At 41.1% G+C, this 21605-nt stretch overlaps 3 protein-coding genes across 3 annotated transcripts; 2 read left to right on the forward strand and 1 right to left on the reverse strand.

The window, feature by feature from the left end:
- Positions 1-4011: 4011 nt before the first annotated feature.
- LOC141811970 (uncharacterized) lies at positions 4012-6362 on the forward strand. Its single transcript, XM_074700054.1, has 7 exons — positions 4012-4160; positions 4248-4365; positions 4594-4682; positions 4783-4829; positions 4907-4995; positions 5393-5526; positions 5595-6362. The coding sequence occupies exons 1-7, from the start codon at positions 4068-4070 to the stop codon at positions 6360-6362; spliced, it is 1338 nt and encodes a 445-aa protein (XP_074556155.1). The 5' UTR covers positions 4012-4067.
- A 1718-nt stretch (positions 6363-8080) lies between these two features.
- Positions 8081-12197, reverse strand: LOC141814401 (uncharacterized). Its single transcript, XM_074702364.1, has 5 exons — positions 11832-12197; positions 11389-11742; positions 11073-11291; positions 8791-9003; positions 8081-8413 (listed from the first exon to the last, which is right to left on the reverse strand). The coding sequence occupies exons 1-5, from the start codon at positions 12195-12197 to the stop codon at positions 8081-8083; spliced, it is 1485 nt and encodes a 494-aa protein (XP_074558465.1).
- A 2897-nt stretch (positions 12198-15094) lies between these two features.
- On the forward strand, positions 15095-19142 carry LOC141835031 (calcium-dependent protein kinase 20-like). Its single transcript, XM_074722456.1, has 9 exons — positions 15095-15227; positions 15487-16021; positions 16332-16455; positions 16597-16740; positions 16947-17099; positions 17657-17772; positions 17961-18128; positions 18317-18547; positions 18750-19142. The coding sequence occupies exons 2-9, from the start codon at positions 15536-15538 to the stop codon at positions 18885-18887; spliced, it is 1560 nt and encodes a 519-aa protein (XP_074578557.1). The 5' UTR covers positions 15095-15227; positions 15487-15535; the 3' UTR covers positions 18888-19142.
- The last annotated feature ends 2463 nt before the right edge of the window (positions 19143-21605 follow it).

A 21605-nucleotide genomic window follows, 5' to 3' on the forward strand; every position in this document is an offset into this window, starting at 1 on the left:
TTATCTGGAGCCAAACTTCACATGGAAAAAAGGTTGAAATGACTTGCTTGGAAGGTCAATTCCTGGACAGAAGCCTTGATGACATCTTATTAAAAGGCTATTGACCCAAAAACCTGCAAAATGTGTGTGAATTCAGATGCAATGCTGTAAAAAGTTTGCAAGTTTTATAATAAAGAAAGCTTTCACAGCACAGGGGCCTCCTGCACAATGATGAAAGCTGATCCAACTAGAAATGATAGAGGTCGAAATAGCAAAACCTTCAAGCTCTTTCATGGGATGGGCACCCACAACAGCAGTTGGCTCACTGCTTTCAGAAAGACGTAGTGGTAGCCAAGTGCAATAATTCCCACTGATGCAAGCATACCACAGGCGGGCAATGATCGACGAAACTAGTGCTCTCCCTGCTAGATTTGATGATGGCACACATCCTTTATTGTCCTGCATATTTGTCCTCTATTTGTAATGTAGTTGTCATCCTCTTACCTGCTCGTGGGAAATCATAATCAAGATGCAACTTTTTAAAGCCATATATGGATCGTCCTTGAAAAGCCAATTTGGCATCTTGCTGATCACCAGCATTCCAATGTGTCCAAGCCCCGTATCGAGCAAGTTGATCAGTTAATTAGAAATTAATTAATATATAGGAGTCCTTCCGAGAACCGCTAGATATGCGATCCCCTTCGAGTGATTACAATCTAGAAATGTACATGTTCAGAAATCTCACCTCGACTGAGGGATGACAGTGTTGTGAGAATGTATAAATATGAATTCCTGGAAGCTTTACAAGATCTCCTACGAAAGACACTAGATATAATCCTTCCCAAGGAATATATGAAATTTTCATAGAACAATCAAAACAATACTATAGTAGCTTCAGGGGAGGACATGCAAGACAGGGCTGCTCCACCGTGCACCATGCAGCCAAATATAGGTACCTAATAATGCCAGATGAATGCGTTCCATGCTTTTGCTTTGGGAGATGGAGGACGACAAAAAGATGAGTTCTCAAATCACGTGTGGATGTGTCCAAGGTGTTAAAGACAAGAGATGAGACAGAACTTGTAAATTAAATAAGCCTACTTATTTAGCTAAGCCATAAAGCGATAAGACTGCCTAACTATTACTGATGTAAGTGGACTGCATATTGTATGCATACATATAATCCCCACGGCTGTGCGTTCTACTTTCCTATTGCGTGAACAATCGTACCTGCAGCATTGCAAATTACTTTCTCTTCTCAGCACAATAAGAAGTAGCTAACTCATATTTATTGTTGATTATAATGACTAAATTATAGCTTGTTGAAGTCCTTATTGTTGATTATATATAATGACTGAATATCTGATCAAATGAAGATGTATTATCAATTAATTAGCTTTCCGTTTGTTGTTGAATAAATGAATTTGTAGAAGATGAATGATTAAATTCATCTTTAAGAACATTTATCTTTACTCTATATTTGACAAAGAAAGGAAATAAGAGATAGAGGATTCACGATGACACTTCTGGATCGAGTTAAATTAATATCTATGAGCAACTATCATATCATTGTGTCCCCATTAGCACTCAACCATCATGATTAAATTGAATTATTAATGGCTCGATCGTGTTTAACCTCCAATACTGATCCTTCAGTAGTTTGCACCACCAAGTTAATCTGACAAACGACCCACGTGTGTGTCTCTCAATCATAGATAATGGGTTAATCCCAATTAATATTAGTTGCTTCATTAATTACAACCAAATAGGCAAATGTAGACAAGAACTAGTTGGTGCTAAAGCTAGATTTACTCAAAACGGTCAAAGGCATCATCGCCTATTATGCTGGAAGTCATGAAAGCGCAGGAAGTCTGCGTTCCGTGAAAGGTAGCAACTCTGCCATCAACTTTATCATCCTCGAGGCCTGCAACCATGTGTGCGCAACCAACAGCATCGTTAGTATTATGAGACGAGGAGGAGGTAACGCGGAGCAGAGCAGAGTAGACAGCCACTACCTTTCCTGCTCTGCTCTGGCCCCTTCCTCCCTATATACAATAATTTCATCAAACATGCACGTTCATGATATCGCCTGCCAAGCTGCATGCACCACCAGCTGCCTCTGCGAAATGATTCGTGAATCCCAGTAAAGTCCTTGCGGTGGAGATGATGATGGTGATGAGGGTAATCGTTCAGCCCCGTGGTAATGCATGCCATGATGATGCTGGGGATGGGTTACTCCTAACCATTCCTTTCCGCCACCATCTTGTCAAGCGAGTTCGTCACAAAAAGAATAGTTGCGATCATCAACACAATGAATCCCCTAATCACGTGGCCGTGCACACACAGATCTTCTCTGCTATTTGAAATTTGAATAATTGTTAAGGTTATGATGGTATTGGATATTTTTTATGAAGTTCTAAACTGTTAATTATCTAAAAGATCCTAATACCTGAAAGAAATACACTAAATACTCTCCTCTTTAAGTTTTTCTTACTGTTTGCCATTATCAACGCCGTCGATCGGTTCCCACTTCTTAAGTCTTGGACACAGTACTAAAATGCAAAACTAAGGGAAAGGAAATTTTCTTTCACTCCCTTTAATTTCTTCCTCCTTTATCAGCCCGTCGGTGTGGAATCGACGCCTACAAGCAATGCAATGTCGCACCCTGGCCAACTACAAGCAATGAGTTTTCATCCGCGACGTGGGCAAAATGCCCTCATCAGGTCCGGCCACTGCACTATGGCCTATGGGTAAAACATCTTCCTCTGGCCAACAAAAAAAAAAGGGCTACACGGCCTCCCGGTTGTTGTCGCTCTCTGTCTACAAGGCCGGATATACACACAAAGATGATTAGTTCCGAGGTAGGACAAAAAAGGTGAACGAAATGGCCTCCCTGTCGTCCAGATTTACTATTCAAATCTGTTGCTTGTCATCCATCGGTGAAACGTTCGGTATGACTCCAGCAATCTAAGACAGAATCTGCCGTCGGCAGCCATTGGCCATCTACCTGCAACTGACTAGGAGGAGAGCAGAGGAGGGGCATGTCCTCCATTGCCTACGGGAGGAACAACTTAAGAGGAAGATATTTAGGTGTTTTACACCCTTCAAGTAATTCAAAATATAAGATAATCATATTAACGTACCCTTGAGAATTTTGCCCAAAAAGAAAGGAAAAGCTTACAATCTCCTTGCACACTTTCGATGCAGTAGAATTCGGTCCATCCATCACAAGCTTCATTTCAAAAGCTCGATCACACGCATCCCCCCGTACGCGTATAGCATATACTTGTTTGAGTTAGTACTCAGCACACCTCCCCGCATACACAGAGGAGAGAATCTCTCGTCGTCGCGATCCCTACAAAAGAACCAAACGTCCGCTACAGTCCAAGTACTGACTGGTTTTTCTTTTGCATGGGAAGCGTTGGGAACGTAGATGAAGCTGTACGTTCTTATAGTTATACTAGACTTCTTCTTCGCGTTGGGGACGACCTCCAACTTTTTCTAGTATTTTAACTGAAGATTCTGAGCGAGTTTTGACTTTGGCAGTTTGGGAGGTGGTGCGAGGTGAATAAAATCTCAGCGTTTCCTCGTGTGCGGACAACGTGCATGGGCGTGTCTTGTTTTTCCACGGCGAGACGACGGGAAGGAGACGGCGACGAGAGAAGAGGAGAGAGTAAACGGATTAAAGAAATGGGAATGTCTTGTGGACTCCAACGATGCTTCGCTGGAAACTAAATAGCATTCGAGTCCGTGATCTAGCGGATCACCTTGCACTTGGACCCACTCGTGGGACCCTCCGCCAATTACGTACGGCGACGCCCGCCGAACGCTCTCCGCCCTCCGATCCTCCTCTCGCTATTAGACGACCGTTGAGATCGATTAACGGCGACGTCAGTGATCCCGCTGTCATGTAACGTCCTCCGTCAGTTCTGCTGTTTGATAAATACCCTCCGTCGGACTCTTCTCGCAGTCTCTCTCTCCACCGCGAGACGACTCTCACTTCGCTGCAGCTTTACGAGTCGCCTCCTCTGATGGGCGCTTGAGAGAGGTGTCGCGTTCCTGTTGTTCCGCTGTTCTCTGTTCGGCAGATGGGGATGGAGAAGAAAGAGGGCAAGGAGAGAGAGCGCATTGAGACCGTCCTCAAGATCTTAAAGAAGCAAGCTCCTCTCACGGTGAAGCAGGTTTCACTGCACTGGCTCCTGATTTTTCTTCATCTATTCACATAAAAGTGCACGTACGTGTTCTCATTCATGCTGTTTGGGTTGCAGGAGAAGTTCTGCAACGATGCCTGTGTCGAACGGTTCCTGAAAGCCAAGGGAGATAACGCGAAGAAGGCGGCGAAGCAACTGAGAGCCGCCCTTTGTTGGAGAGAGAGCGTCGGAACTGGTTCCTTCTCTTTGCTAACAAACGCTTCTTGCTCTTTCGAAATCATTTTTGTTTGTTTTCTGAATTCGTCCTAAAATGCGGTGTTGTCTTTTTGAAACTTCTTTATCGGGCCGCGACATGTTACTTGAGCCATCATTTGAAGCAACGCTCGCTCCTTTTTATGCATCATTGGGCGGGTGCCTGCTTTTCGTTTTGAGCTAACCGATACTACGTTTCTTTTGGACTCAGATCATTTAATAGCCGACGAGTTCTCTGAGGAACTGGCCGGTGGCTTCGCTTACGTCGCAGGTCACGACGGCGAAGCCAGGCCAGTTGTGGTAAGCACCTCGTATTGATATTAACTTCATATGAACACTAATTTAAATGGCGATTCTAGTGATCGATTCAATTTTCATAATCCGGTGCCATTGGTTGCAGGTTTTCCGCATCAAGCAAGAGTATCCGAAAACTCATTCGCAAAAATTGTGAGACATATTCCATCTTCTTTCTTTCTACTCTGTTTGTGGTGTATTATTATATATTAATGCCTTGTTTCCAGCAGATTTGTGCGCTTACTGGTCTTCACGTTGGAAGTGGCAATCTCATCCATGTCAAGATTTGTGGACCAGTTCGTGATTCTTTTTGATGCCAGTACGTTCAAAATCCAGTAATTAAACAATCACTTTTATCTCAGTGTTCAACGAACATACATACTGTCCAACGAATAACTCACTAACCTCTTCTTGGAAAAGAGAATTAGATATTAACTAAAAGTATCCTTGCTTACTCTGCTATGTTGCAAGTCAAAAGAGCCTACTGGGGCTGCCTGCTCTGCTACGCTCTGGTTCGGTGGGGAGCTGTCTCCCGACCAGAACAAAGCCAGCATCAAGCTCCAGGCATTGACCTTAATCAGTCTATTAACTTTACCGTATTCTAATCGACTTCATTCTATGTGAAGACATGAGTACGGACTTGTTGTTCCATTCTGTGCACCATGATTTCCTCTGTTTTCTTCAACAACACTTCAATTTACGAAAACAAAATGCAGGCTTCCTCAGGTCAGCATCGGCTTTCCTCAACTTTCTCATGGGCAGTCTCAAGATCATCTACGACTACTATCCATGCCGTCTTCACAAGGCTTTCGTCGTCGATCCTCCTTCCCTCTTCTCCTATCTCTGGAAGGTATTGTTGGTGTTTTTTCTTGTGGTGTTTGTTGCAACTTGATATGGTTTTGACAAGTGTTGACGCAGGGTGTCCGTCCGTTTGTGGAACTGGCTTCGGTCACAGTGGTGGTCTCGTCCCTCGACTTCGACGACTCGCTCGAAGACGCCGTGTTCGGGTCGTACCCGACGCGGACGGCGTCGCTACGGTTCGACCCGGCTGCCGACGCAGCCGCAAAGGCCTCCGCAAGAGTCGGCGTCTCCACGTCGTCGCGCTTCTCCTTCACCGTCTCCCACCTCGACTCCCTGAAGCCGTGGTACCTCTCCACCGCCACGGCCACTCCGCGCGCGGCGCCCACCGCAAGCCCTTCCCTCATCGGCGCGTCCTCGCTCAACGCCCGGTCCTTCTCGTTCGCCTCCCCGGCCGCTCGCTCCGCGCCGCACTCCGCCGCCGCCTTCTCCTGGGCGCCGGACCCACGAAGCACACCGTCCACCTCGTGCAAATTCTCTCCGAGAAAGCAGCGGAAACCACCCCCGCCGTCCCCAACACCACAGCAGCAACCGAGGACACCTCGCCCGTCCTTCTTGCAGTCGCCGGTTGCGCTGTTCTCCTTCCGGAAAGAGGCTCACGCGGCGCATAGCCGAGGCGAGAGGGAGAGGGAATTGTTCCTCCCCTATCTCAGGTTCCACCGGCGGCCGTACGATGAGATGGTGTACCGAGCGAAGATGCGGCCGCCGCTCGGCGGGCTCATCTCCATCATCTCCCCGCACCTCAAGCAGCAACATCAGCAGCAACTGCGGCGCAACGCCATTAACATCCACCACCAGCAGCAGAAGACGCAATCGCTAAACTACTGAGCTAACAATTGCTGCTTACTTCTCTTTATTGAATTTCCCTGATGAGATTAATTATACCTACGCCACCACCCTGTGATTGACTATATGACTAGAATTTAAAACCACTTGCTGTTAAATCTTTTCCACGATTAGTTGCGATGTAAAATACTAATCTCCTGTGGCAAATTACTGTGACGCATCACACTGCACATTTTTGTAGGCAAGGGAACCGACTCTATAGTGGCTGATACTTCAAAAACTTAATAAGCTTGTGTGCGTTGGAGCGGCTGATACTTCAAAAACTTGGAAATGGCAGGAAGGAATGGGAATCTGTGTCGCTGTCCAGGGCTCTTGTCTTTATCACTTTAGTTTGTCGACTAGTTTTTGATCTTTAGAAGCCGAAAAAAGCTTGGAAGTCCGGTGGCGTCGACCCACTTAATTATGATACTTTGGAGTTGGAGATTACCGTCCTCTACGCTTTGTTGCCTATTCATCTACTCATTTCGCTTATGTCTAGAAAATAAAATTTTCATACACACTAAACGAGAGATTTTGGTGAAAAATCAAACTGTCATCTTTTATTATTATTTATAGGACTATCCATGTAAATTATCTGAATTCTACTGAGAATGTATATAATCCTATTTGCCAAAAAGAAAGGAGAAGGGATTAACACAGCTACTGGTATTGGATCTTCTTGCCAAAGAATAGCACTTTTGGGTGAGTTTTTGCTTTTGCCGGCGAGCATTGTGCTTGTCTATATTTTCAGTCGGGTATTTCCAGCCAAGTCACCAGCTCACGATCAACCAATCTGGAAGATGGCTAAACAATTAAGAGGCATATGCTGTACTGAACTCGACCACTCTGTGATCGAATACGTAAACCATATTGTTGTGATCGAACACGTAAACCATTCGTACCGTTAAATATTTGACCGTATGTTTTCTTCGTGGGCAGATATCAAGTTAATTCCCACATTTTACTCTACAAAAACAGACAGATGCCTGCAATACCAGAGGCATCTTAAGTTTGTAGGTGTGTCGTATAACAAGTAATGCCTTTTTAACTTGTCTGCCAAAGAAACTGATTAAGGTTATCCAAATCTGACACGTTTCCTGCGTGCTGCAATTAAATCCACAAGTAATGATCAAATCCAACCATGCAGGCGTTGGTCCTCAAGCCCTCTACTGCTGCCATGGAGATGGCCGTGCGGCTCTCTTCGACGCGTCGCTCCTCGAAGTCGCAGGTAAACAGCCGATTACTGCTGTGTTCCTTCGACATTTTAGACTCCGTAATCAAACCGTCGTTATCCTGTTCTATCAGCTATTTTTAGACGACAGCGAAAGGAATATTGCAGCAGGGAAGGCAGTAGGTCTCCGAACCGCCTTGGTAACATCTCTACTTCATCTCTACTACAGCTCCAAACAAATGATTATTAACATTAATGATTCATCAAAGGTTGGAAAGCGTCTGAAGACACAAACAGCCTTAGGACAGCTAGCTTATGGTGAATTTTTGCAGCTTGATGATTATGAATAACGTAATACAGAGTTTATGCAATCCTAGTAACAAGCTTTAGAAGGACAGCTAGCTTACATCTTCTTCCTTTCAGAGGAAAACTAGACATGCTCCGGCGTGCTTAGCTCATTCTCAGCTAAGCAACTTCTGATTAGCAAATAACATCTCGACAAATCATCATCCTTTCCAGCACTGAAAGTCATATGCGGATGAGATTTTTCTTATACTCGACGTCTTGGTCTGAGAAGGGGAGAAATGTTATTGATATCTTGTAATGGCCTGCGCTGACTTAGACTGTTCTGTGAATTCAAATGGCACACAAGAATATGCTTCTCCTTCTCTTTATATGAGTTGAATGATCTATTCTGTTGGTTTTGAGCCATCCTCAGTGGGTCTCCAGCTGGCTGGAACTCTGAATGCACAGGGGATGAAGGGGGAGCATTGAGGAGCTTGGTTCTTAACGGTTGCAGCTCTTTCTGAAGCTCTTTAACTAGTTTCTGCAGTTCAATCACTCTGTGCTCTGAAGATCTCGCCTTTTGCTTCCACTCAAGCTTCTGGAACAGAGAAGAATGTTTTTCTGATACTGTAGAAATCTAAAGAGTCATGCCAATAAGTTAAAACCGGCAATTTGCTAATTGCACTCACTAGTATTTGATGTTTGTGTGTTTTACTCAAAGAAACTAACACACTATATGATCTCAACATTATGAGTTTAGAGAAATTAATACAAATATCATTCTTCACATTAAAACAACATGATCTTGGTAGGTCATGTATCTTGGCCTCTACTTCTCGATTTAGTTATTTAGATCATTTATCTTGTAATTAGGTTCAAAATCACGTTGAATGTTGGGACTCCCAACAGATTGAACTTTTGGAATGTCTACTCGATTGAACATCTAACTAACGGAGATTGCCAAGATGCACTTACTTGTGCGTGTTGGGAGTGGAAATTGACCTCAGAAGAAATAGCTCGTCGCTGCCAACGGTCTCTGGTGGATTTGAGTTCTTCCATCTCTACCCTAACTTGATCCAACATCTCTTGCATCTCAGTCCACTGCTCAGACTCTGCCCTCACCTGCTGCATTATCCGGCCCACCAACTCCTTGCAATGACAGCAGCTAAGCAACCCCATCTCCTCCCCCTGTAATGTTTTTAATGTTTAAACTATCGGAAATATAAACTAGTAACTTCACAAGATGCATCGACCTGACAACTTTTCTTCCATCTTTCATGAACAAAAAGAGTCGTTTATTTCAAATATTTGAAATGAAACTTCATGGAAACTGAATCCAAATTAAGTCAGCATCTGCTAAAACTGCCAAACAGGAATTTAGCAGCAGGAAATACTATCTTATGTTGGCTATGTAGACAGTCTGAGCTTCAATGAATTATCAGTCAAACAAGATAGTAATAGCAGATCTGCATTTCGAACTATTCAATATAGATGCTTCAATGAATTCTCAATAAAATCTCTTCTTTTCATTAAATAAAAAGTGTACAAGTAAGGTAAAGGATACGAGTTGTTCAGTCCACAGGAGGTTGGTGCAGTCCCAGAGAGTCATTAAGACCAACTTTAAGAAGAAAAAAGGTCCAAAGGGAAGTACAAGAAAACTTGGGACCAAATCATTTAACTCAGTTAGGGCAAGGTAAATTTATTCTTGCCAAAAATAAAATAAAATAATTCACAATCCATAGTTTATTTCTCTTACATTTAATTGACTTTAAAACCAGTAACGGAGCTCACGTGATCAGGATATAGTATTGCAGTACCTAGAACTAGACTGGTAACACCGTAACAGCAAGACGTATATGGCTGAAGCAGAATTTTCCTTCTCTTTTGAAGGTACCAAACATTGTCATACAACTTCAATTAGTAATCTTTACTAAAGAACTAATTTAAAAGTGTAGGTTTCGCTTTTCTGTAGAAGAACCAGAATCCTCATGTGCCTGTTGTCATACGTCTGACCTCGAGGTTCAAAAAGTAGAGAGGTCCAAACAAGACTACAAATGGCAGCTGATCATAAACGATGGCTATCATGTGAGTCTGTTTTCAGCTTAAATTGCAAGGACCTCATGCATATCTATATACCATTAAGGTGTAAATAAACAATAGCTTAAGATGAGTTGGATCGGATAAAGCAGAGAGAATCTATCCCCAGTTTAATTTATATCTGTAAAAAAAAAATAGAGCAAAATGAATCAACTACCTTTATCGATTACTCTGGAATTTCATAGGTTCGTAAAAGTTCAAATTAAAGCGCGTCGCTTCAGGAGATAGCTCGATGTGTAAAGGATAAAAGGGGGCGTCTACAATGGCTCAGTTAATCTTAGGTACCTTGAGGAAGACAAACAAAGGCGCATTAGATCATACTTTCAAGATCACAAATCCTGAAAGTACATCTGAATTCATTGGAGGAAAAGAAACTCCGGTAGGTTCACTGTTCAAAAAGAATATCTAAATGTAGGAAAAACAATTAATTTCCAAGAGGTCAATATGACTTGAAACTTCTAAGAATAACTTGGCATTCTCTAGACATATTTAATGGTAGAATAACTTGGCATTCTCTAGGCATTAATGGCAGCACAAGTTTTCTCCTAAATATGTCATTTGGCCCTTCTGCCTCGGATTGTATGAAGCTCCACTAAGCTAAAGATTAATATATCTCTAACTTGACGGCGGGTTCAAGTTTCCTTTTTTTTTATAACTATTTGCAGCTTAATTCGTCAAGTCAGCTATCACCCCCAATCAGATGTCACTTTGTAAATTCTGAATCACCCACTAGGTACTTGTCCAGGAGACAATTATGAACATGAACGTGGGCAAGTTATCTACTAGATGCCTTGCTCGTCGGGATGCCCTATGTATCTTGACCGTCTACAAGTGAAGTCAATGTCATTTATGCATAGAACCTACATTTGAAAGTCCTTTGCAGGACCTTTTAGCAATTCGATGTCGTTGGAATTTTGATCTCAATCGTTGATACTCGTTCTTTATTAAACTAGTCATCAACAATCAAGATCAAATGGTGATCGAATCAGACGACGAAGGGGCATTCCTAGAATTGTGTTCTTTGAAACAAGAGATGAATGGTGTAAAGTTGCTAATATGTCTGTGTACTAAGTGAGAGACAAGAACAATAGTGTTTTTATCTAATGATGATGCATTGCATTTACGAAAGGCATCTAATTTGGATTAATTTTAGTGCTTACTTGATTATTGGGCGGCGGCGACGGCTGCTGGATTTGAATTAAAGATCCGTTCTCTATTGCAGTAGCGCACCCAATTGGTCTGAGGTTCCTCTTCTCGCCTTTGTTGCTGTTGCTGGTGATCATACTACCATCGTTGGCGGAGAGCAAATAGCTGCATTCCTCCATCCTCTCTAGCATTCCCCTGGACAATCCCTCCATCTTTCTCCGCAAAATCTCCACCTTTATTCAAACGATTGAGTGCATCTTGTGTAATTGAAAATGGAGAAGAAGAAAAAAAAGGTCTTTTTTTGTGAAGCAAGAGAATATCAATTATTACCTCGTCCGGAAACCGACCACTGTGACTCGAGCCAGGACTAGCAATCTCCTCTGCTTCAAGTTGTTCTGGCTCTGTGATTTTCTTCCCTAGACCTGCTGGCACAGAAATCTCTTGTATATCCTTCACGTTGGGGTCGTCTTCCATTTTCTCCAGCCGCCGCCTAAGCACCGATGCTTGCCGATCGAAGTTTCTTCTGCCACTACTCCTTGGATGCACTCCCCTTGAGATTCCCCTGCTTCTACCGCTGCATCCGCCATTCCCCAATCTGAGCTCCTCTACTTTTTCTTTCAACTCCTCGATGCTCGCGTCCAATGCCGCCTCTACGCTCTCGCTGCAATCGATCTTCTTCCTTCTCTATATCGTCGTTATCGTGGTCAATCTCAAAGATCGATATTAAAATACGCGAACGATTTTCTAAAAAAAATCAATGGGACAACGCATACCAATATCAATGTGTCCATGGCGGATCTCAATGCGTCCTCCATCTTGGCGCGGTTCCTCTCAAGCTTCCGCAGCGCGACCTTCCGCTCCATTCTCAAGAAGTTGCATTCCGCACGAAGTATCTCCGCCTGGAACCGCCACTTGTCCTCTCCGCTCGAGTCCCCACCGCTCTCCCTTGAAGGCGTCGCAGCTGGCCGAGGCGGAGTCGTCGTCCGCGCGTGACGATCGCGGTCCAGAAGATCCACGAGCTTGCGTTCCAATCGCGGACTCGTCTTATTCACTGCTCGAGACCGCCTCGACAGCTGAGGAAGGTTGAGGATCGTCGGCGGCATCGGCGGCGGCAACCACCTCCGGTTCCTCGCAGCCATTCCCTTCCCACCCACCTCCTCCCCGATCAACGCGTGCCCTCTTCTTTATTATTCTACTTTAAACAAAGCTGCGAGAGTGGAAGTGGGTTTCGCGAAAGTGGAGTTACGGAGGTGGAGCGACTGGCGACTGCGGCACAAAGGCATCGCCGGAAGCAGCAGAGACGTGAAGCACAACGCGTGCCTCGTTTTCCGCGACCGTGAAAGGCGAAGGGTCGGACTTCATTTGAAATGGACACCTCTCTCGCACTTCATGACCGAAATGCCCCTACCCAAATCATGGCAACGTCGATGCTCCAATGATGGGACCCGATTCCAGAAAGCGGGGAGAGAAAGGACAAAAGGCATCTCCAAAGGGTAAAACCGTAAAAATACTCCCGAGTCATCATTGATGTCGCGATCATTCCATGCACGGGGAAAGCCGGAAAGCCAACGCGTCGGATGTCAATTCAATCGGTTCCGTCCGGTTCGGGTGATCACGTGACGCGCGCGCCTCACGAGATGCGTCTGCGTGTCAAGTCGAACCGGATGGCGAATTTAATTGGTCCGACGTAAATGGCGGTCGGGTTCAATTTTGTCACGACTCACAGGAAAGGGAAGGGCGAGGCGAGTACAAATGCTCCGGCCATTATCGCCCTTGGGAAGGCAAAGCACACACTGCCTCGATAATCGCAGGCTAAATATCAATTTCTTGCAGTGACACTAATGTCTATCTTATTTTCGCCTTAAAAACTAATATTGTGATATGACGAAGTACGGTGTGTAGTCGAAGCCATCGGCCAGCGGTCTTTGATTATGAGGCTGCTTGTTGAGCAACGTCGGGAAACTGTTAAACTTTCATCCATAAAAATTTGACGATTCCAGTACATTTTTGTCGCGCTGTGCGTGGAAATTGTTGCCCGCGTAAAGATTGACTTGGTGGGGGGTATTTTAATTGGATATGTATGCGACAGTCTCGTAATCAAATATATATGCGCCAACTGAAACCAGACTTCGTACTGCAGGAACTTTTTTTTTAAATTAACATTCGTGTTCAAAATTTAAATTTGGAATATACGATATGAAGGTGCACTGTTTACCCACGTACGTTCTCGCATTTGTAATTAATGAGAAAACACATCAAATCCGAGAAACAGGTTATTTTTATGCCCAAAAATTTGGTCGGTTGGCAATTTAACAGATCTATTACTGACACTGCCATCTTCAATTTCCTTTTTATTTTTATTTTTTATAATTTTTTTCTAAAGTTAGTGTACGTAGTATTTTTTTTTATTTTAGCAAGATTATAGCACTAGTCTTTTGTCCTGTCCCAAAATATCCTTAATCTCCTTAGCAAGTTACTTTTGTATTTCAAGCTAAATTTTAACCTCAGCAAATCAACTTTGATGATGAAAATGATGTAGAATACATGTCTGATAAATTAACTTCAATCTAATATAATCAATTCAGCATCGAATAATTTTATTGGAAGCTTTAACCCTACAAATTAATTCATAAATTAGCTAGAGAAAAACTAGCAACTTATAACAATATCCTCTACGTGACCTAAATATAGATCACTTTAGTTATCACACTAAATGTACGATTTAATATAATCAAATATTGTATGTACTAATTAACACCCATGCATGAAAAATATTATTATTTGGTTTTTGTTTTTCTCAACTTAACCATCTCAAATTAATTTGAAAAATGAGCACTGATCTTCCAAAAACACAACAAGACCAAGTACGTGGACCAACTGCATGAATGCTATTTGGCGCCTCTGCACTATGTTTATCTAGTCATGACATGGAAGTGAGTTATAACAAGTATAGCTACTCCACAGTACTAGGTTCAATTTAAACCTTACCGGGTTGATACAGATATGAATAATGGACAACGTAACTAGGAGACAAGCGACAGAGTATTGGAGGACAACTCATAATAATACATAGATAGCAGAGGTGCAGTTTAAGATATTTGCTCAAACCTCACGCATACCATTTATTCCTTTCAATCATCGAACAAGCAAGACAATAAGAGTCCAAAAACTGGCCAGACCCCTGAAAAAACAAAGGTTTGGTCCATATAGAAAAGTCCTAATCAATTTGAAGGTCCCTTGCACTTGGAAGGCAGTAGCAAGATCTCGGATTGTGACACCTGCAGTGCAAGCATTACTGCAGAGGCAGAGGCAGAGGCAGAGGCAGGCAGAGGCCGAGCGGTGGCCATGCCCTCTTCCACACACTCGATCGCTTGTAATCTGTCGCAGACTACAGCAACAGCAGCAGCAGCAGCCACATGCAGCAGCTTAATTAATTTCAACCAGCTGGGGGGAGGCTTTCATTTGCTGCGCCTGGAGCACCTGCCACGGCTTCTCAACGTCAGGTCCATGGTGGTCTTGTCAGATTGGGGATTGGATTGGACGCAGAATAGCAATATTGATGGAGACAACACGCCGTGCATGGCTTTTGGTTCCATTGCCATGTACTGGGCTCGACTCGAGCTCGATTGGTTGGGAATTATGACGATCTGCAAATCAGCCAAGCACCAGCAAGCAAATGACCAAAAACAATATTACACGCCAAGGCCCGGCCCAGTAATTCTTGCTAAGAATCTCATTCGACAGAACAGAACCTTCTTCGAGAAATATAGACGCAAGGAACAAGAGTCTCTTGAAAGATTTCAACCCAAATCTGGATGCTGTTCAACGCCTGACAGTTAATTCCAACATCTGGATGTTGTTCAATAATCAATGGAACTCTTTTCACGCTATCAATTATCAATCGCGTGTTTAATAATTTATTTCATTTCATTCAATACACGTGCATTGAATTGAATAAATATACTCTTTGTCATCTCAAATTCTTCCCACCTTATAGATTGGCTGATTCAAATTCCATGTAGAACTGTCCTGGTTTGTGCCCTCCATCCTGTTTGGAGGGAGGGCGATAGATCAGAATTTCGATCTGGATTCTAAAATTAGAACTAGGAAATCATCAAGCAGATAAATTGACAGGAGGATGACAGTCTAGGCGGCTCTGCTCCCAACAGGTGTTCTAAGTTTTTTTTTTTTCGTTTTTCTTTCTTTTTTGAAAACAAAACAAACCTATCAGTCTCCGTCGTTTTTTTTTTCTCTTCAATTTTGAGGTTTCAAGCGTGTAATTTGATAGGGAGTTCTCGTTCCAATAATCTGTTGTTAGATCTTCTCGAACGTGTTTGAACTCGATAGCATTGCCCTTAGTTTCCGTCGTGGAGACTTTCCCTCTTCCTTTTTTGTCGAAAGATCTCAGCTTGTCGCGATTTCTGTCAGAATTCAATGTCTCCGCTGGCGTAATCCCTCCCTCAATCGGCAAATTCCAATGGGGAATTGTTGTGCCGTCCCCATTGACCACAAGAAGAACAGGACCAAGCAGAAGAAGAAGAAGAAGGAGAAGCGCTACTCCGGCGCCGCACCGAATATCGTCGTCCTCAAAAATCCCACCGGACGAAACATCGAGAAGCGGTACGAGCTCGGCGTGGAGCTCGGCCGCGGAGAGTTCGGGGTCACCTATCTTTGCACCGACAAGGCCACGGGCGAGACGTTCGCCTGCAAGTCGATCTCCAAGAAGAAGCTGCGGACCATCGTGGACATCGAGGATGTGAGGCGGGAGGTGGCCATCATGCGCCATTTACCGGCGCACCCTAACATCGTCAGCCTGAAGGACACCTACGAGGACGACCATTCGGTCCACCTTGTCATGGAGCTCTGCGAGGGTGGGGAGCTGCTCGATAGGATCATGGCCAGGGGACACTACACCGAACGGGCAGCCGCCATGGTCTTCCAAACCATCGTCGAAGTCGTGCAGGTGATACCTTCTCAGGAATTTGATTCATAATCGTGTTGCAGCAGGAACGCATGCTGTAGAGTTTGAGAATATCCCTTTTAGAATTACAATCTCGTCCCCTTAACTACGGATGTTTTGTTCAATTAAGCAGCTTTTAGCTTTCAGACTTTGGATCTCATCATATTTCGTGGCCAAGGGACTTTGATATGCTCTTCTTTTGTTGTTTAAATCCAGACTATTCTCCTTTAAACTGGGTTACATATTGGTGCTTGAATTTGGACTTTGTTTGATTATGCTTTGACGATGATTTACTCGATCAATTTCATGACAGAACTGCCACAAGCATGGGGTGATACATCGAGATCTTAAGCCTGAAAATTTCTTATTTGCAAACAAGAAGGAAAATGCTCCTCTGAAGGCAATTGATTTTGGGCTGTCAATTTTCTTTAAACCAGGTAAGTTGTCGTATGAAAAAAACACACACGCGCACACACAAAGAAGCCTCTGACTTCCAACAAGTTTGTAAAGATTCTTCCTAGTTTTATTAGATAATAATGCGATAATCAACCATAGGATTCTTACTTTCGACTATGCAGGCGAGCGCTTTAATGAGATAGTTGGTAGCCCTTATTACATGGCTCCAGAAGTTTTGAAGAGAAACTATGGCCCAGAAGTAGATGTTTGGAGTGCAGGAGTTATCCTATACATCCTGCTTTGTGGTGTTCCACCATTTTGGGCAGGTAGCTTCTTTACTTGTAAGCTGAAAGAGGGAAAAAAGAAACATATTTCTGGTTTCTTGATGCATTTTGCAAGTGTATCCATTGAATATGCACATTATACCTATCATCAAAGAATTATGTTCAAGAAGAAAAATAGCTATGTAGTTTGTGCACATCTGATATTCCCATGAGTATCTATTGTGTATCTAAACTTACTGCTTCTTCAGAAACGGAACAAGGCATTGCACAAGAAATTGTTAATTCAGTTGTTGAGTTTAAAAGAGACCCATGGCCAAAAGTTTCTGATTCTGCCAAAGACCTTGTCAAGAGGATGTTAGATCCAGATCCAAAAAAACGTTTGACAGCTAAAGAGGTGCTCGGTAAACCTTCAAATCCTCTTCCTGTTTTGCATGGTCAAGTGGCAATTTTCAACTGATGTTTTTCTTTTTACGTATAGATGTTCATTCTGTCAAAGAATCAAAACCATGCATTGAATGTAGAAATTGATGCTGCCTATTACACCATGATTTTTTATTTATAATTTTTTTATTGTTAAATAGTGTATTACTTCGTATAGAACACAAGTTTCTGATCATCTGACAATATCGATGATTTTTTAACCCAGAAAACAGATAAAACACTTGCAAGTATCAGGAGTGAGTTGAGTTTTGGTACTTCTGTTTAACTGAATCATGTTACTTCTGCTAAAAAATGAGAAGTAATCAAGGTTTTATGTGTCAAACATGAATCTGAAGTGTATATTGCACATTCCTGATCTTTTCTATTTAACTTAAAAGAACCAATGTGATAAATGGAACACAGCACTGATAATCTTCTCTTATCACTAGATATAAGATTTCATCAGCTGAATTCTTAATTAACTAATATTTCAAAAGTTTTCTCCACTCAAAAAGTTACCATGCTCTTTATATTGAAGATCACCCTTGGCTGCAAACTACTAAGAAGGCTCCGACAGTTAACCTTGGTGATACTGTTCGTGCAAGGCTTCAACAATTTTCAGTTATGAACAAACTGAAGAAGAAAGCTCTAAGGGTAAGAACTTGCCATGTTACATGATAAGAGTTTTTTTTTTTCAATCTTAAATTTTTTGATATAGTGTCTTATCTCTATAACTATCTTTATAGCACATTTCAATTTTCAGAAGATCAATGCACTAAACATCTTCAACTTCCACTTGCTTGATTTAATGTTGAAACATTTCAAAACAATCTTTGTTTTAGGTAGTCGCTGAGCATTTATCTGTGGACGAAGTTGCTGACATAAAGGCTACATTTAACAAGATGGATATAAATGAAAAAGGGCACATAACCCTTGAAGAGTTACAACATGGTTTGCATAAGCTTGGACACCAGATTCCCGATGCTGACATTAAGATACTAATGGAAGCTGTGAGTATACTAAACATCGTAGATAGTTTTAAATCCCATCATAAACAGGCTTCTATGTTGTAGTCTAGAAAGATAATACTGGATTACTTTGAGATTATAAGCAGGTTCTTGAATCATGCCAAACAGCTCAACTATAATCCAGAAGCAATACTTGTTCTGGGAATTGAAACTTACCATCTCCATGGCAGGCCGATGTTGATGGAGACGGAACCTTGGAATATGAAGAATTTGTGGCTGTGTCGATTCACCTGAGGAAGATTGGAAATGATGAGCACCTGCATAAGGCCTTCCAATACTTCGATCAGAATAACAGCGGATACATCGAAATTGAAGAGCTAAAAAATTGCTTGGTTGATGATTTAGGTCCTAATCATGAGGAAGTCATTAACGCCATAATTCATGATGTGGACACAGACAAGGTCAGTTACTGCATCTCATTTATCTTTTTAATTTTTCATGCTGTAGCTATGAAGAAAAAAAATGCTCTTGGTGTATATGCTCTACCTATATATAGAGAGAATATACAAGCACAAAAATGGGTTTAACATGGAAGAAGATGCAAGAATATAAGAGACACAGTTAAGTTCTCAAGTACGCTCAACTTTGCTTTCTTGAACTCAGGATGGGAAAATAAGCTACGACGAGTTTGCTACTATGATGAAAGCAGGTACAGATTGGAGGAAGGCATCGAGGCAGTATTCAAGGGAGAGGTTCAGTAGCGTCAGTACACATTTGATGAAAGAACAATCTTTGAGTTGATCAAGAGCATATTTGAGTTTCACCGTATTCTCTCTCCCTGTCCATTTGTCAGTTAAATTCTTTTCTTTGTGGGTCGATTTTTCATCTACTGTAGGATTGGTGGAAGTTTTTGTTCTGAAAGGTGGATATATAGTCATATATATAGCAGAAGATATCAGTCGAGTGTATATCATGTATGATAGTAAATATAAATGCATATCTCAAATGCAGAAGCAGGCGCTTACTTGTAATCATGTACCTTAAACTAATATACCATTTACTGCTTCTTGTAGAAATTTGAGCTTCGTATATCATATTCTGACTCACCATGACAATATTAAGATAAATGTATGAAATTATTATAAAGAGACTAGATCATATATATTAATATAATCTTCTCTTCCATTTGTTTCAGATAGAGAACTGATTTTTTTCGCCTAAATGACACAGTCGAAAACAAATATCTCTGGTAAAATTCCTTGGAGGACAATCCAACATTGTCAAAAGTTTGAGACTGCAGATCTCTCTGCTCAAAACGGCATTCCCTTTGCTGATGTTCACATCGATTACTTCATTAACAAGGATCTGTAATTCTTCTCAATTTCTAGACGTGAACTGATATTTTTGACATTTCGAGTGATGGCTTATACAAGGAAAAATGAAATATTGAATGCCAGTTGAGGGAATCCACGTTTCAGTCTTCATATATTGATACAATAGTGCGGTTCTTCTACTGTTTAAGTGAGCATTTAATAGGTCTATTTAAAGGGCATTAGATATCCAGTAAAACAAGGCACAATTAATTGCGCTCTTTAACATCACACCACGAAAGAGAACCAACATCTCCGTGAATGTTCATTAATCATACTGGGCCTACCTGGAAACAAAGGATGGTTTTTCTGGAGGTGTCAGAAATATGGAGTTCTTCGGAAATATGTGCAGTAAGTGAAAGAGAGTTTCGCAAACTTGTCCGCGAGTCCATGATCATTCTGGGCGAGAAGAACAGAGAGGGACAAGAAGAGAAGGAAGGGAAGCAGATGGAGTTAAGGCTGTTGTGTTAATTAGTACGTCCAACATAGGGCTGTAAACAAGTAGCCAGTCAAATTTTATATTGTTTGAGCACACAATTTTGACCTCTGGGGCATAAGCTGAGTTGGTTACAACGCAACAGAGTTACAGAAAAGGACAAGGATTCGAACTCTTCTGCGTTGTGACCAACTGCAATAAATAGTGCGTGGGATCGATCGTGTGAGACCGCTAAAACGGCGGATTCCACCTTTTAAAAAAAAAAAAAAAAAAACTTCAAGTCAAGCCAAATAGATATTAAAAAGACTTATTCAAGTTTAGCTTGATTTTTTTCCCTTTATATATTTAAGTTTAATTCCTTTAAATATTATCCAATTCTTAATTTAAAATTATTTGATGGTTCAAAATATTTATACTATTTAGTTTGTTCAGTTGATTAATAAGTTTGATATTTTAAATTTATTTATTCATTTTAAATATAAATTTATTTACAAATTTTATTTATGAATCATTTATAATTTTTATTGATGAATATTATTAAATTAAATTTATTTATTTAATTTAATAAATTATTATATTTATTAATTTAATTGACTCCTATCAAATGGAATACTAAATTTATTTATTAATGTTTAGTTCTCTTGTGACTCTAACTCCGCAACTTGCTCTTGATTGATAAATGACTAAGGACAGGTGGCCGGAACATTAAAAAAAATAATTTAATCTTTTCATAAATAATCTTTTTACAAATGATCGTGGATTATGTGGGACCTGACGGATTCCATATTTCTGCAAAAGAGGTATAATGACTCTCTCTCTCCATGCCATATTACTATTCCTGTTAGCGAGGGACAGTAGTCACTTCATTTTAGCTCACCTTCCGTTGACCCTGCATTGCCGATATACATTGAACCTGTTGATGATTTCTTATTATATCCCAAACTAAACTTTGTATCGACATTCAATCAATTAAAGAAAATAAATAGCTGCCGGTTATTTTCTCATGCAGAAAAAAAAACAAAGGTAACACTGCGTCGTTAGTTGGCCCCAAGATCAGATGAGAGAAGTAAATCATGATATCAAATGATCTTATGGATGGGAGGATATAAATTTAAATACCAATTTGGTTATATTCTTGAAGTGTAACCAGGGAAATTATTATTTATTTTGAAAGATGATAATATTTATCCAAGACGTCCTTCTACTACCCATTCTAAGATCTTATAGAAAAAAGATAAATCATAATATCAAATAATTGTTTAATAAGAAAAACTAATTTCTTAAAAATATACATACGTGCAGATTCAAATATTTTATTATTATAAATTTATAACTATTAAATTTAATAAAAATAAAATCTATCATTCAAATATGAAGATCGATTTTATGATTATTTATGAAAAAATAAATTAAAAAAATTATAATTAATTATTATAAAAAAGATATTATATCGACATCATCAAAATTTTTTTTTATTTATTTTAATAAATTTATTCTACAGTACGCAACTGGAGACTCGAAGGAAATCACAGAATTAAAGGTGACTTTTGATTCTCCGGGGCACGTTTTAAATTTGTTGAAAAATTGACATAAGTTGCAGATCAGATTAAACAATTTGAGCCACGTACGGATGAGTAGGTGGACAGCACGAGGGTGATGCAAATTGAAAGATAAAAAAAAAACGTTTTCATCTTCATGTAATATATTTGTATA

This window comes from Curcuma longa, chromosome 1, assembly GCF_044706935.1.
Source record: "Curcuma longa cultivar G26 ecotype Majalengka, Jawa Barat chromosome 1, ITB_CL_G26_1.1, whole genome shotgun sequence".
Lineage (NCBI taxonomy): Eukaryota > Viridiplantae > Streptophyta > Magnoliopsida > Zingiberales > Zingiberaceae > Curcuma > Curcuma longa.

What these genes read in the sequence shown, in the direction of transcription:
- LOC141814401 (XM_074702364.1), bottom strand. Translation starts at nt 12,197, where the DNA reads ATGGCTGCGAGGAACCGGAGGTGGTTGCCGCCGCCGATGCCGCCGACG. An exon ending in CCATGGACACATTGATATTG is followed by an intron (nt 11,743 to 11,831) that starts GTATGCGTTGTC and finishes ACGACGATATAG; the next exon opens with AGAAGGAAGAAGATCGATTG. An exon ending in GTGGTCGGTTTCCGGACGAG is followed by an intron (nt 11,292 to 11,388) that starts GTAATAATTGAT and finishes GTTTGAATAAAG; the next exon opens with GTGGAGATTTTGCGGAGAAA.
- LOC141835031 (XM_074722456.1), top strand. Translation starts at nt 15,536, where the DNA reads ATGGGGAATTGTTGTGCCGTCCCCATTGACCACAAGAAGAACAGGACC. An exon ending in GACAGCTAAAGAGGTGCTCG is followed by an intron (nt 17,100 to 17,656) that starts GTAAACCTTCAA and finishes TTTATATTGAAG; the next exon opens with ATCACCCTTGGCTGCAAACT. An exon ending in ATGATGTGGACACAGACAAG is followed by an intron (nt 18,548 to 18,749) that starts GTCAGTTACTGC and finishes TCTTGAACTCAG; the next exon opens with GATGGGAAAATAAGCTACGA.
- LOC141811970 (XM_074700054.1), top strand. Translation starts at nt 4,068, where the DNA reads ATGGGGATGGAGAAGAAAGAGGGCAAGGAGAGAGAGCGCATTGAGACC. An exon ending in CTCCTCTCACGGTGAAGCAG is followed by an intron (nt 4,161 to 4,247) that starts GTTTCACTGCAC and finishes TTTGGGTTGCAG; the next exon opens with GAGAAGTTCTGCAACGATGC. An exon ending in CGTGATTCTTTTTGATGCCA is followed by an intron (nt 4,996 to 5,392) that starts GTACGTTCAAAA and finishes AACAAAATGCAG; the next exon opens with GCTTCCTCAGGTCAGCATCG.